The sequence below is a fragment of the Cetorhinus maximus genome, chromosome 7 (assembly GCF_964194155.1).
Source record: "Cetorhinus maximus chromosome 7, sCetMax3.hap1.1, whole genome shotgun sequence".
Lineage (NCBI taxonomy): Eukaryota > Metazoa > Chordata > Chondrichthyes > Lamniformes > Cetorhinidae > Cetorhinus > Cetorhinus maximus.
The window spans coordinates 15,326,941-15,342,813 of NC_135885.1; the positions used below are offsets into that span (position 1 = coordinate 15,326,941).

General features: G+C 44.0%; 1 protein-coding gene across 1 annotated transcript in view; it reads left to right on the forward strand.

The window, feature by feature from the left end:
- The window catches only part of LOC144682604 (interleukin-5 receptor subunit alpha-like), a 46,858-nt gene that overhangs the window by 20,961 nt on the left and 10,024 nt on the right, over positions 1 to 15,873 (forward strand). The window contains exons 6-9 of the mRNA XM_078545092.1: positions 804 to 985; positions 3,641 to 3,780; positions 7,565 to 7,703; positions 9,683 to 9,779. Of these exons, the coding sequence (XP_078401218.1) occupies positions 804 to 985; positions 3,641 to 3,780; positions 7,565 to 7,703; positions 9,683 to 9,779 (558 nt within the window). The remainder of the gene's footprint in view (positions 1 to 803; positions 986 to 3,640; positions 3,781 to 7,564; positions 7,704 to 9,682; positions 9,780 to 15,873) is intronic.

Here is a 15,873-nt window from a genome sequence, read left to right on the forward strand (position 1 = left end):
TCGATGTAAATGTATCAAACTCACGACAAGGATTTGTGAAACAATGATGTGGGTTCTTTGTTTGAAGATAAGACTATATACAAATAATGTTAACCAGGAAACTAAGTATACATGTCGGACACCTACCAGGGAATAGATTCACTATCCGATCATGGATGGCCTATGGGAGGCCTTCCAGCACTCAGTCATCGGCAGTTTCACCGGCCAAGGTGGGAGCTGCTGATGCGAGGATGAAGACCGCGAGGAACAAGTGAATGAAGTTTAATTTTAGTTTTCAAGAGGTCACAGCCGCCTGGACATGATCCTGGAGTGGCAACTCCTCAGACTGTGGCCGAATGACCATTATGGGTCTAGGAGGGGTTGCCCCTTGCATAATCCATCATGAAGCCACTCACCCCCAATCTCTTTCCCATTCTGAACCCACCACGTTACCCAGACATGGTCAACGTGAGCTGCCCACTGTGCTGATAGCAAACTCCTGCCAGTGTGGGGAACGGGCCATAATAGGCCCTGTAATTAGCATTAATTGGTGTTAATTGGCTGTCCACCACTTCCAAGCTAGCAGCTGATCTGACCGTAAGCCACCCTACTTGAAAACGGCTTGGGGACAATGGCAGAGAACCAGCACACTGTCCGATGGTGCCAAACGGCATATCTGCCTCCAAACTGGGCCCTGAACTGCTTTTAAGATCAAGCCGCTAGTTTTGTCCATTCGTTTATCCTCTTGTCCATTTGTCTGTCAGCCTCTCCATCAATCAGTCATTGTTTGGAAGAATTTACTGTGCAAATATTCTTTTTTCAAGGACAGAAAATGTAAATGATACAAAAAACTGTACAAATTACCAGAAGGTTGAGCAGAGGAACGTTGCCTGCCATAGCCACAGATATGAAAAGCATTTAGTTTCAAAGGTTAACATTTGCGTCAGTGAATCAAGCAACAAGACAAAGTTACCATACTGCAGAAATATTATTCCAGCTGTCTATTGTAAGTCACAAAGCCTTTCTTTCCTTATTTCCATTCAGTACATTCAAAATGTTGTTTAACCCTGTCAATCGAGGTCTAAGTAATGTATTCCTATTTATTATCCACATATTCCCATTAAGCAAAGTCCATGGATATTGAGTAATATACAGCAGATTAGTCGATACCTGAGCAAACATCTTCAGCATTGTTCTGCAGCCATGTTAGAGAGATAAAGGGGTCAAATTCACTTGCCACCATCCCAGCAAGAGTCTGCCAAACAGATCTGGGAAGAAAAAGCCACTAGGAATGAGATTCCAGATCCCGACTTTAGTAGGGAATGCTTTATTAACTTATTAAGGGGCGTAGGCTCTGGCCACTCCTTACAGGGGCATGGGTGCAGGGCCTGGTCTAGATGATTCCCAAATCTGGGGCTTTCCAGCTTCCCTGTCCCATAAGAGACTAGGTGTTATACTGGGGGCACACCAGCTTCCACAAGGCTGGAAGTGGGCCCTAGCAGATGGTCCAGGCTAGGGAAGCAGTTTGGACCCTCAAAGATGGCAAGAAATTTTGAAGTATTTTATGGATCAGTTGCCTAACATAGTATGAGAGGGGTGCACGAGGGATAGGTATGTATGTGGTCTCTGGGGCTAAATTTGGTACTCAACCCTAAAGTTGGTCAGGTACTGGAATTTTCAGTAGCATGGTATAGGTGAGCACCTAAAATATGCCTGTAGAGATATGGGCACCTACTGACCCCCTGTAAATAAGATGCCCTCACATTAATCCCTCAAAGTACAGCAGGGCCAGCACTGAAGGGTGCATTGGGTGCAATCCTGGCCTAACATTTGCAACCAATATTGATGAGTTATCAGTGTTGCAAATGTTCCTTTTATGAGACTCATTGACTGGAGGCTGTATTGATAATGAACAGTTTAATATCAATTGTGATGATGAAAAGGTGCTCAAGTGTATCTTTGATATTGCTGTCAGCTGTGGTTTAGTTAGCAGCACTCTTACTGCTGAGCCACAAACTTGTGTGTTCAAGTCAGACGCTCAGCGACAGAAGTCAAGGCTGACATTCCACTGCAGTACTGAGGGAGTGCTGCACTGTTGGGGGTGCTGCTTCTCAGAAGAGATGTCAAATCAAGGCTCCACCTGCCTTCTCAGAAGGATGCTAAAAAAACACCCGGCACTGTTTGAAGAAGAGCAGGAAAGATATCCTTGGTGTTTTGCCTAATATTTATCCATCAATAAACATCACAAAGACAGATTATCTGGTCATTAGCACATTGCTCATTTTGGGAGCTTGCTGTGTGCAAATTGGCTGCTGCGTTTCCTACATTACAACAGTGACTACACTACAGAAAGTACCTCATTGGCTGTAAAGTGCTTGGGGTTATGTCTGATGATTGTGAAACGTGTCACATAAAAGCAAGTCTTTCTTTATTGATCTGAATTTGCTCCTGACAGTGGAGCTGGTATGATGTGAACAGTATCAGAGTTCTTCATTTGTACCGATAGAAGTGTTTACTAAAAGTTTGTACCTTTGCTTTGATAACATGCTTGTAACAGAGTGAGAGCAGATGGTAGTATCAGTGCATTCTAGTGCCAAAAGGAGGTGAATCTCTAAAGGTACCAAGGCCTAGGCCAGGGTTGCGAGTGCAAAGTCAGGACAGTTCCCGGCTCTGCGAACTCTACCCGGGAAAAAGTGTTCCTAATTCGGATTTTCAGTCCAGGGTTGAGGGGGTGGAGGTGGGAGGGGGAGGGGGAGGGGGAGGCGTGTGCAGTGGCAGGTGAAAACGGAGCTGTGGCGAGGACGACCAAAGGAAGAGTTTGGAGGCTTTTGGATGCAGAGGCGGGCTGGGCGAAAGGTTGGGCTGGGTGCTCTGGCACTTTGCTGAAGATATAAAAAAATGAATAAAACAAATAACAGCCCTTATAACTTATCCCTTATACCCCCTCATGCCCCATACACTCCCCATGCCCCATCCATGCCAACCTATGCCAACTTATGCCCTTGCCCATCCCCATGGACTTCTATAGCCCTTATGCCAGCAAAGTGCCAACTTATGCTCCACAAACACCCCCCTTATGCCCTTACACCATGTCAACTCACCCAGTATCTACCATGGGCAGATCTCAGGGGCCATGATGAGATTACATAAAGTTCTTAAGTGTCTTTTGAAGAATTCTCTCGCAATCATCAGCTCCCTCCTCACTTCTCCCAAAGGTGTGCCAAGAGCATATCTAAAAGGGTTCCCTACCTGTCTTAAATGGTGCCCGACCTCTCCAAATAATTCTGCTAACTTTAGACTTTCTCCTGCCAGGTCTAAATTGCACAACTGGAGTTTTGGACACCCCTTTAGCCAAATAAGAACAGCATGAAGGGAACTGCATTTTAACATGTGCAGTTGCCTCCATGAACCACGGTTGTGATAAGTGCAACCTGCCCTCATTCCGGTCCCCGGAGCAGGACTCCTAGATCTGGCCTTCCACAGCCGATTTTTCAAAGTCGGAGAGCCTCTCAGTCTGCACAGAAATTCAGCCCTAAACTCAAATGGGTCTCATAAGTCGCCATTCAGTCTCCGCCTACAACTTCAGAACTGAATACACTCCATTTCAACCATCTAAACCTCAACACATGTGCTGGTTTTAAAATGAATTCTATTGTTCCAGATAAAGTCTACACACCAATAAATGTTACAATAAATGAAAGCACTGATGAAGTAAAATGGGAACTTCCAAAAATGAATTATAAGGCCAGCTGTTATGTCTATCAAATAAATATCACAAACTGGAGTGACCGTGTCCATGAGGTAAGAAAATAACATGCATCTTATTAGCAGTTGTAATATGAAGGAACCCAACTATTATCTGTCCTTAGCTGAAAGCTAGCAATGACCTCCCAGTGTACTCATGAGGTGGGAGGTGTTTGTGTAGCGGTTGGGGGTCGGTTAGGTGTGGGATGGATGTTTATGTGGTGCTGTTGCTGGGTTGTTGAGATGTTCCCTAGCAGCATGTTGGCCCCACTAAAGCTCTGGAAAGGGATGCGAGAGTCTGGATGATAACCTGCCCAAAACACTCATTAAATGAATCGATGCAAACAGGCAATGTTGAGCTAAGCAGCAATAATTGTAGCCTTGAGACCCTGATGAATTTTCACGGAGATTCAGCCCAGTTACAGCAGTGATGCACAAGTAGGTTCTCTTACACTCTCAAACATTTCATAGGGTGCCTCCCTGCTTTTATATTACAATTATGGGGCTATATTTTTGTCTTGCCACTTCCCTGTTTTCCCGCATGAATGGGGCAGCAGTGTTTTAAAAAAAAACGCACAACTTTTACTCAGCGAGTGAGAATGGTCTGGATCTCCCTGTCTATGCAATTGGTGGAAGCGGAGATGGTGAATGATTCTGAAAAGAAATTAGATAAGCACTTGATGGAAATAAACTTATAGGGCAATGGGAATACAGTGGGGCAATGGGTCTGCTTAAATTGCTCTACAGAGAGCCTGAAGTGAATTATAATCCTCACCCCTTTTTTGGATTATTCTGGATCATGCATACTCCCCAGATGATCACTCTCACTTAAGGTAGAGAAAGACAGGCCTCACAGACACTTAAATGGGTCTGAAGAACTGATCTAATTCTTCCTGAAGGAAAGGAACCACCAGAGAATATTACCGTCCTCCAGATAGCCTTTTTAACGAGTTTTAGCCAGATTATAACAACCCGGATATTAGAAGGGTCTGGGCATCTCTCCCCAACAATGTACCTCACTACTGAAAAGTGTATGGAGGTGGGTTTGGAGCTTGGATACAGAAGACTACATGAGACAATATATTTTCTAAATTATAGAAAAGTTTATTAAAGAACTGAATATGAAATTCACATTTGATGGTAAATTGATCGCAACGTTGATAGTTCTAGGAAAATAAAGTATAACCTTGTTTCTATTAGGGAGTCCAGGTCTGGATGTTAAAAAGAGATATTTAAGATATCCATCAATATTTAAAGTATTATTAACCTTAAATCCCAAGTAGGAAGCCACTGAGTCTAGTGAGATATCTTAAACCCAATTAAGGGGAGAATTATCATCGCTACATTACAGCAACCATACCTTTATCTTGAGAGATGCTGGGGTGAATCCAATGAATCTAAAAATCCTACAGTGTGTCTCCAATATTTATACCATAGAAGAGCTGAAGCAGCAGGAAGCATGTTGAGCATTCATGCTGAGCAACATCCTTTGATTTACTCAACATCCTTCATTTCAGTCAACAGCCTTCAAGGGTACTGAGGGATGCAGATGATGTACACTACACTCAGTTTCCAGGATTCAGTTGACAAGTTAATTATGGGCATCCTTAAGGTTATATATTGTTAAGATCATACAAATGATCAATGCCTTGCTGAGGTAATGTAGAGGCCAGTCCCTGTTTTTCAGGAACTGCCTTGTGTTAGAGGTTATACCATATCCTATGCCAAAGGACGTTAGTGTCCTTTTGGACACAATTATGCCCAGGCATGTTTATAAACTTTTGTCCCTTTGTCCATCAGATGAACTCTGCTTTTAATTTTTAATCCTTATTTCATAGGAGAATCGCTCTTTTAAATCTTATAACTCCATATTTATGGTTAGATTCTCATAACTTCGTATTTATAGCTGCATTCCTTCGCAAGCCAGCATGGATTCAATGGGCCAAATGGCCTCCTTATTTGCTATTATGAATCTATGTCCTTTTGTCTGATGGAATGGCTATACATCCTGCAAGACATGGACATTCAGAGTAAATAAGGTTATAGCCTTGCCTTCAGCGGTGTTGTCACTGTTCATGATCCTTCCTCAACAGCCTTCCACAGGAAGGATTTGGAAATGGGATTATTCCTTTAAATTAAAATTAATAATGCTCAAATTAAAAGTGCAACTTCCTTCAGGCTCATCTGGTGCCAGGAGCCTGTGTCTGTCCAGGAAGCTAGGGTGGGTTGGGTTGAGGTGTCACCGGCACCAAGTGCCTTGCGACCCATTGCACATTCCCCCTCGGCGCCTTCCGTCAGTCAGCCTGATTGTCACTGTGCATCCCCTGACATGCATGTAACCCTCCCCAGGAGGCACACAACCCTATTGGCGTGCTGAACAGTTGGGTGTTGGACATCTTGGGGAGTTAAGAATTAATAACAAAACTGTCTGGGGCTTGGAGCAATAAACCTTCGAAAATGAACAGGATGGGCTTGAAGTAACGATGAGAAGTTAACTTGCCTTGCCTTCTGGCTTTACATATCTAACTGTTATCTACGGAAAGAACTTGCACAAAAAAATAGAAAGGCATCAACTGCAAATAATTAAAGTATGACTTTGGTGGCTAGTGTATTAGACACAGACAGCAGATCCTTTAACTATAGGATACAAAGATAACAAACTTCCTGTGCCTGGTGCCTCTTACCTCTTGCGCCTACATGCCGTTGTAGCAAGGTGCAACTGTGCAACCTGGAGCTCAGAAGTTCCGGTGATACCACAACAACTGGTGTATTTGAATCCATTTTACAGAACCACAGAATTGTTATAGCATAGAAGGAGGCCATTCAGCCCATCATGTCCGCACCAGCTCTCCAAATGAGCAATGCACCGAGTGCCATTCCCCTGCCTTCTCCCCGTAACCCTGCACATTCTCCCTTTTCAGATCATAATCCAATTCCCACTTGAATGCCTCAATTGAACCTGCCTCCACCTCGCTATCAGGCAGCATATTCCAGATCTTAACCCCTTGCTGCGTGAAATAGTTTCTCCTCATGTCTCTATTGCTCCTTTTGCCAATAACCTTAAGCCTGAGCCTGCTTGTTCTCTATCCTTCCACCAATGGGAACAGTTTTTCCCTATCTACTCTATTTAGACCCCTCATGATTTTGAAAACTTCGACCAAATTTCCTCTCAAACTTCTCCCCCCCTCCCAGGGTAGACAGCCCCAGCTTCTCCAATCTATCTATGCAACTGGAATTCCTCATTTCTGGAACCATTCTCCTGAATCTTTTCTGTACTCTCTCTAATGCCTACACATCCTTCCTAAAGCGTGGTGCCCAGAACTGGACGCAATACTCCAGTTGAGGCCTAACCGGTGCTTTATATTTGCGTACCTCAATTTTGCCATGGGGTTGCCTTGATCTGACCATTCTGCACCCGACAAGGTGGCTGCACCCAATGAGCGGCTTTTCCGGTCCCCAAGCCACTTGCTGGAATATATGGTGTCCCAAGCCTCTCCCCGCAGCACCCCCAACCTACTGTCCTCAGAAACAGTAAGATACAAAAGGCTATGATCTCCTGCACAATGTATGGTGCAAACTTATTTCTCAAACACCCAAGCCCACCATTAAGCGTAGCCCTTTATTTAAAATCGCCTCTGTAGAAAAGAGATCCTGAACTGTCCCAGTGCTCATTGTGTCGCAGTTTTATAAGTGTTGTTGCAAACACGAAGGCGGAGGCTGGAATTCCCTAAGTTAAAGTATCCCGATCAGTCTTGCTTCTTTAAAGTATAGTTAAGGTGATCTGTGTTGGCGTTAGGAATAACATGTGTTAATCTAAGCATTTGTAACCAAACTGTTTTAGGTTCTAAATGTGAACAGTACAAAATATGTCATCAATAGAAATCACGAGAAAAGATATTCAGTGCAAGTCAGGGGAACAATAAGCTCTGATTGCTATGAAAGCATTTTCTGGAGTGAGTGGAGCAAGCCTCTGAACATTGGTAAGAGCATTACTTTAAGTCAACCTTATTAAACAACAATAATGCATTGCATTTATCTGGTGCTTTCCACAGAGCCTGGAACTAACAATGGTACATGAGGGCTCCAGCAGCAGGTGGGCTGAGGCAGGATTGGGGTCAGGCCTTGTCCTAGATTTGGAAACATGCAGCCTTTGCTAATGTGGGGTTGGAAGCTCTGATCAGAATTGATTAGCAGGCAGAGGTTGCAAATTATTTGGTTTGCCCCGAAACAGTGGCTGGGTAGGGACGGCTGGAACTGATAATTTGGATATGCAGTTTGTGCTGTGTGATCCTGACTATCTGGGGTTTCCCATTTTCACCCTAGCTCTCCGCCTCTGGGCTCCTCCACTGATCTAAATGAAGACACGCAGTCTTTAGGGGCATTAACTCTCCCTTCCCTGTGGTACTCTGCTTCACTGGATCTCAAAAGTTGATTTGAGCTGCCTTCCCCATTTCTTTTCCCATTTCCCCCACCTGCCTTTTGTACAGGTATCCTTAAAGCGCGTTCCGACCGCATGTTTTCGTTTTAGCAGATGCCGCTGCCTCTATCTTCATTTTAGCACAGTTACAGTGTTGTAACTGCGTATTCTTCAGCATGATTCTTTAAGCGCGCCGCTTTGTTTGCCGTCTCTCCCGACCCCGTCCCGCTCACTGCTTCCCACCTCCCTTGTCACTTCCCTCTCTTGACCCACTCCCGCTTGCTGCTTCCTTCTCCCGACCCCACGCGCTCGCTCCCCTGCTAAGGGATGTGGTGCAAAGGCAGGTACGTGGAGTTAAAAACAGAAAACGTTGGAAAAACCTCAGCAGATCTGGCAACGTGTGTGGAGGGAGAGAGACAGAGTTAACGCTTTGAGCCTGTATGGCTCTTCCTTACAGCTGAAGAGATGTAGAAATCTGATGTATTTTACACTGAGATCAGCAATGATCTCATGGAATGGCTCAGGGGATGAAATGGCCTCCTCCAATTCCTATGTTCACCCAAAGGAGCAGTTGAGGCCTCAGTTTAATAATACATCCCCCTCAGTATTGCATGTTTAAGTTACTGTTCATACATTGACGAATGGATTAATCTGGAACCAGTCTTTTCCTTAACCTAGGTTTATTCACAAGACCAGGTTACAGGCACAGACTCCCTTGTTCCTCCCCTACACCCACTGTAAACCGGTTTTTATACACTCTGAATAATTGCCTAATCTTTCCCTCAATTGATGGCAGCTGCTCTCAATCGCAAACTAAAGCATGTACTCCACTGTGGCATGATTCCAACATTGACACTGCACTGCAGCATCAATCAAGAATTTGTTTTGAAGTCTGTGGAGTGAAACTTGAACTCATAAACTGGGCCAAAAGTGAGAGTGCCACCCACTGAGGCACACTCACTGACATACTGATCCTTAAAAGCATCTCCAATTTTCAGTCTATGTGGAAGGCAACTGGTGTGTTAATGAGGTAAGTCAAACCTCAGACCATGCTCATCACTGCACCACCAACTGGAAATCCCCCTCCAGGCCACTCACCACCCTGACTTGGAAATATATCGCCGTTCCTTCACTGTCGCTGGGTCAAAATCTTGGAACTCCCTTCCTAACAGCACTGTGGGTGTACCTACACCACAGGGACTGCAGCGGTTCAAGAAGGCTGCTCACCACTGCCTTCTCAAGGGCAATTAGGGAAGGGCAATAAATGCTGGCCCAGCCAGCGACGCCTACATTCTGTAAATGAATTTAAAAACATTCTCTCACGTTGATGCTCAACTTTACTTGTTCTGTTTAATTTTTGCTTGGTAAATATTTAGGCAATTGCTGTATTAATTTTGTACTCTTCTGATTATCCCTGTGTTCTTTTGAGTCCACGGGAACCAATTAAAGATAAAGTGGAAGACAAATGCAGAAGGATATGTGTTCTTGATACAGGGATTACACCAGAGACTAATCGAATATTGTTTTTTTCTTTGTTTTTAGAGCCTGACTCAATGAATTTCACCCTTTTGATAATTGTAACAGCCCTTGCAGTTAATTTTGTGGTGCTAGTATTGGTGCCGATTTTCGTCTGTACAAGGTAAGTCACTCATCCAGTTCTATTTATTAATCGTGGGTTAGTACAGCACAACATTCAAGGCTATGGGCCAAGTGCTGGTAAATGGGATTAGGTAGGTAGGTCAGGTGTTTCTCACGTGCAGGTGCAGACTCGATGGGCCGAAGGGCCTCTTCTGCACTGTGATTCTGTGATTCTGAGAAGGAGGCCATTCAGCCCATTGAGTCTGTGCTGACTCTTTCAAGGAGCAATCCAGTTCATCCCACTCCCCAGCTTTTTCCTCGTATCCTTGAAAGTCTTTCACTATCAAGTACTATTATGAATTTTTTTCCACCTGTGTGTCAGGCAGTGCCTTCCAAATCCTAACTACTCATTGCATAAAAAAGTCTTTCCACATGTCACCTCTGGTTCATTTACCATTCACCTTAAATCTTTGTAATCTGGTTATCGACTCTTCAAGATCAAGAACAACTTTGTATGGATACAACACCTTTAATGTAGTAAAATGTCCCAAGACGCTTCACAGACGCATTCGCAAACATAATTTAACACCGAAACACAGAAGCAGATATGAGGGCAGATGACCCAGAGCTTGAAGGTTTTAAGGAGCATCTTGAAGATGGATGAAGTGGTAGAGAAGCTGAAAAGTTTAGTGGGGGGTATTCCAGAGCTTAGGATCTCGGCACAGCCGACAATGTGGAGTGATTAAAATCGGGGATGCTGAATAAGTCAGAATTAGAGGAGTGTGGATATTTCGGAGGGTTGTAAAGCTGCAGGAGGTTACGTAGATAGGGAGGGTCGAGGCCATGGAGGGATTAGTTAAACAAAAGTGAGAACTATTAAAGTTAGGACCAGGAGCTCAAATGCTTAACTGCTTAAGCAGGAGCCAATGTAAGTAGGGAAGCACAGGATAATATTGGGTGAACAGGATTTGGCAGGAGTTAGGACATGGGCAGTGGAGTTTTGGATGATGTCAAGTTTACAGAGGGTGGAAGACGAACAATATTACGGAAGTGGAAATAGAGCTGTTAGTGATGGTGGAGATATGTGGTCAGAAGCTCATCTCAGGGTCAAATGCAACACCAAATTTGTGAACAGTCTGGTTCACTCTCAGACAGTTGCCAAGGAGAAGAATGGATTTGGTGGATAGGGAATTTGTGATGGGGGCCAAAGGCAACTGCTTCAGTCTTCCCAATATTAAATTGGAGGAAATTATTGCTCATCCAGTCAGGCATAGTGGACAATGTAGAGACAATGAAACAGTCATGAGAGTTGGTGGCGACGTCTTTTTGAATGAGGTTGCAGAGGAACAACATATAGATGAGAATAGAAAGGATAGAACATTGGGGAACACCAAAGGTAGGTGCAGGTAGGAGAAGAGAGATCATTGCAGTCTATGATTGTATAGACAAGAATAGAACCAGACCAGTGCAGCCTCACCTAGCTGGATACTAGTGGACAGGTGATGGAGGAGGTTTTCTGTGTCAAAGGCTGCAGCCAGGATGAGTACAACAAGGAGGGATATATTACTGTCACAATAATATAGACTGTCATTTATGACTCTGATAAAAGCCATCATGGTATTATAGCAGATGGAAATCCAACAATTCAAACATGGCGTGATGAGGAAGGTGGGTAGGGATTTGCAATGAGATTTGAGAACCACACTCAAAGAGTTTGGAGAGGAAAGGGAATTGGTGGTTTGCACGGACAGAGGGGTCAAGGGTTGAATTTTTGAGGAGAGAGGCGATGACAACAGGGCCAGGGAGAGAAATCATGAGCCCTGGTTCTTCTCCTGTTTCCAGGCCTTTTATTCCCTCCCCCATGTCCCTTAATCCTCCCCCTCAATCATGCATGATATATTTTCCCCTTTCAAGATTCACCAATCAATTCACCAAACTACCACAGAAATGTCCGAGTAAAATTATAACGCCCATTGGTGGCATCTGATTATAAATATCGTGTGATATTCATGCAGCATGGGTCATTAATATTAAGAGCAGCAACAATGTAATGCAGTTTGTGCGCACCCTATGGCTGATCTCACCGCAACTATTAAACAAACCAGAGAGTACAAATACTTAGGAAAAACAGCTTACCCTGATCTGCCAGTCAAGAGAATCTTCCAATAACAAAAGAAAAATAAAGGCAAACCATTGAATCACTCAAACATTATTTGTCAGTAATTGAAATTTCTAAGATCCAGAATAAGGTCTTGAACAAAATAAAAACATTTAAAATTACGTATTTCACGATAAAATAGTTAAATCTAGCCAGCTTTTAATACCTATAGGGTCAAACTACCACAGCTGGCAGCAGATTACCTTCCGGGTCAGTGGGTTGAATTCTCTGGTCGCCAAAGAGCGAACTGAAAATCTAAAAGACCCGCGGTGACATCGGGCGGGCGCCCCAAAGGCCTATTAAGGCCTGTTAAAAACTAATTTAAACAATTAAATGAGCTGCCCGTCTAACCTTAAGGTTGATGGGCAGGCGAAGAGCCTAGGCGTACTTTGCATTTTTCATGGTACTGGTAATAAAGCATTTTGTGAAGTTGTGAGGACTTGTTCTTTTTGAACGAAAATTATTTTGCATTTTTCATGGAACCTCATCCACGGGCGGGATGAGATTTCATGAAGTGTTTAAAAATTCAATAAATTTTTAAAAAAAAAATGATTGATATGTCCCAGATCATGTGACACTGTCACATGAGGGGACATGTTTTAAAAGTTTTCAAGTACTTTATTTAGACATTTTAAACTTAAACAAATCTCCCTGAGGCACCTCTGTGCAGGCACGAAACAGCGCACTCCCGACTCAGAGAATTCCCCCCAACCCCGCCCGCACAGGGAGCGCTCAGCGCTTCCGGGCGAGCGTCACGCTGGGTGGGCCTTAATTGGCCCGCCCACATAAAATGAGGGGCGCTGATCGGGTCCATGCTCTCTCCTGCCCACCCCCACACAACCCCGCCCCCCCCAGACAGGAGTCAAAATTCAGCCCAGTATGGATTTTAGCCTCACTTCAGTGTAACACCAAGCGATCAGCAATGCCATATTTTGGATGAGATGTTAAATGGGGACCCTCTCTGTCTGCTAGGGTGGAAGTAAAAGGTTCAACTATACAGTTTACAATGTGCTGTGGAATATTTCTCCCTCAACCTGCATTACGAAAAGCACATTTCTGATCAATCATTCATTTCCAATTTATACAATTTATAATTTATATTTATACATATATATGTGTCTGCCACTTTTTAAAATGTATTTATTCATGGGATGTGGGCAGCATTTATTGCCCATCCCTAATTGCCCTTGTTCAGAGGGCATTTAAGAGTCAACCACATTGCTGTGGGTCTGGAGTAACATGTAGCCCCGACCAGGTAAGGACGACAGATTTCCTTCCCTAAAGGACATTAGTGGGTTTTTAACAACAATCAGCAATGGTTTCATGTTGTCATCAGACTTTAAATTCCAGGTTTTTTTATTGAATTCAAATGTCACCGTCTGCCGTGGTGGGATTCAAACCCAGGTTCCCAGAGCATTGCCCTGGGTCTCTGGAATACTAGTCCCATGACTATTGTGCTACACCACTGCCTCCCCAATTTGTTCACCTAACAACAGTGACCATTTCAAAAGTAATTCGCTGGTAATAAAGCATTTTGCGAAGTCGTGAGGACTTGTTCTTTTTGAACGAAAATTATTTTTCATTTTCTGTCACTCTTCACTTGAAGGCCTCAGCCTCACCCAAAAGTCCCGGCCTTCACATTGCATTTTTTTGCCTAGAGTTGTAATTCTATTGGCTGAAGACAGATTCCACTGCCTGAGCAGCAGTGCTTGTAATTGCCCAGGCTAGCTCAATAGTACTTAGTAAGCTCAACAGTTGCTTCATATCTTTTTGATTATTTTCCAAATTATTTAAAGAAAATCTGGGCTGCAAATTACGAAAATTTTATTCGGGTAATGTCGGTATTAAGTTTATATGATTGTGTGTGAATGAATGGAATGGTGTATGAACATACAGATTAGGAGCAGGAGTAGGCCATTCAGCCCCTTTGAACCTACTGCGCTATTTAATAGGAGCATGGCTGATCTGACTGTGGCCTCAACTCTTGGCCCATCCCTTTGACTCCCATATTAGCCAAGAATGTATCTACCTCTGCCTTAAAAATATTCAATGACTCTGCCTCCATCGGGGATGAGAGTTCCAAAGACTCACAACCTCCTGAGAGCAAAAAAATTATCTTCATCTCCGTCTTAAATAGGTGACCCCCTTATTCTAAATCGTGCCCCCTAGTTTTAGACTCTCCAACAAGTGGAAATATCCTTGACAGACTGATCCATACTAGTTGTAGCTTTTGGTTGAGTTCAAATTATTAACAATCTATAAACCCAAGCTGAGAAGAATGCAGCACCTAGTTTTATCCCAATTCACCCCATAGGGACAGGCTTGGGTTCGATGTTCCATTGACACCCCCTGCCACGCTTACTCCTCAGTGAAGTTATTTACCTCTGTACTTGAACCTTCTCGACACCCAGGACCAGCTCGAAGCATTTATAAGGTATTATTTCAGGGCTGCTACTGACCTTCAGGCAGCTCCGTGGTTTTCCTGGAGGCCCTTTTAAAAACAACTGTCACGGAAACGGACCTGACGTTCCCGATTTTTTTTAAAGTCGGTCTTTTGAGTCTGAAACTCGGGCTGCTCAATCTGGAGAGCAACGAGAACTCCATCTATGACAACGAGCTCCCCTTCCACCCTCCCACCCCCCACCCCCCCACCCACACACAAAACCCCCAGGCTCCGGCGTTTTGCACCTCTCGTTTTGCACCCTGGGTGACAGGGGATTTGAAAGAGAGGGGGACAGCGCCCGAGCAACGAGAACCATTAACAATATTAACTAACATGGGGTCAGAGAGCCAAATTGGCAGCCAGCAGTTTGGTGGGGACAGGATTGAAGGAGCAGTATGTGGGTCTTATGGGCAAGATGAGCTCACTAAGGGCATGCGGAAGGTGCAAGTTCAGGGCTAGGGCAGGGCAGGCGGTGGGGGGGACCTTAGAGTAAATTTGACCCAGGCATTGATGGGGAGGGGGGGGGAAAGTGACAGGAGCAGCTGAATGGATGGTTTCAATCTTAATGACAAAGAAGCCCATGAGCTCCCCCCACTTGTTTTTGAAGGTGAGAGTGAAGGAGAAAGAGCAGAGAGGTTTAAGAAGACAGTTTGCACTAGAGAAAACATATGAACATACATAATTAGGAGCAGGAGTAGGCCGTTCGGCCCTTCGAGCCTTCTCCGCCATCCAATAAGATCATGGCTGACCTGATTATAACCACAAGCCCACATTCCTGCCTACCCCCGATAACCTTTCACCTCCTTGTTAATCATGAACCTATCTAGCTCTGCTTTAAAAATATTCAAAGACTCTGCTTCCACTGCCTTTTGAGGAAGAGAGTTCCAAAGACTCACGACCCTCTGAGAGAAAAATGTTCTCCTTATCTTTGTCTTAAATGAGCAACCCCCTAATTTTAAACAGTGACGCCTAGTCCTAGATTTTCCCACTAGAGGAAACATCCTCTCCATATCTACCCTGTCAAGATCTTAAAGGTTTCAATCAAGTAGAAGTGGGGGGGTTATCTTTGCATTCCAGAATGACCCTGGAATAGTGAGCAATTTTGGCAGATGAAAGCAGGACCTGATCATTTTTGATGTGGTCCAGTCAGACCTGGTGCTGACTGTTTAAAGCAGCTGTTTACCATACCCATTCAAGTTTGCACCTCCCGGAGATGAAGGCCAAACCAGTGGAAACAGCCCGGGTGAGAGAAAGTAATGGTTTTAATTGGAAACAGTTTCTCTTTATTTACTTTATCCAAACTCTGCATGATTTTAACCGTATGATCAAATCTCACGGCCTTCTCTGTTTTAAGAAGGACAAGCCCAGCTTTAGTTATCAAAGATAAGTATAATGGGCAATCAAAAAAAAAGCAGTACCACGTTGGCATAATTGCTTTATCCTTGCTGAATATCCCTTTAAATATTGAAAAAAAATACATAGACCAGGATTTTGCGGCTCCCTCTCGCCTGGTGGGATATTACAGCCCCGGCGAACTGAATGGAGGTTTAAATG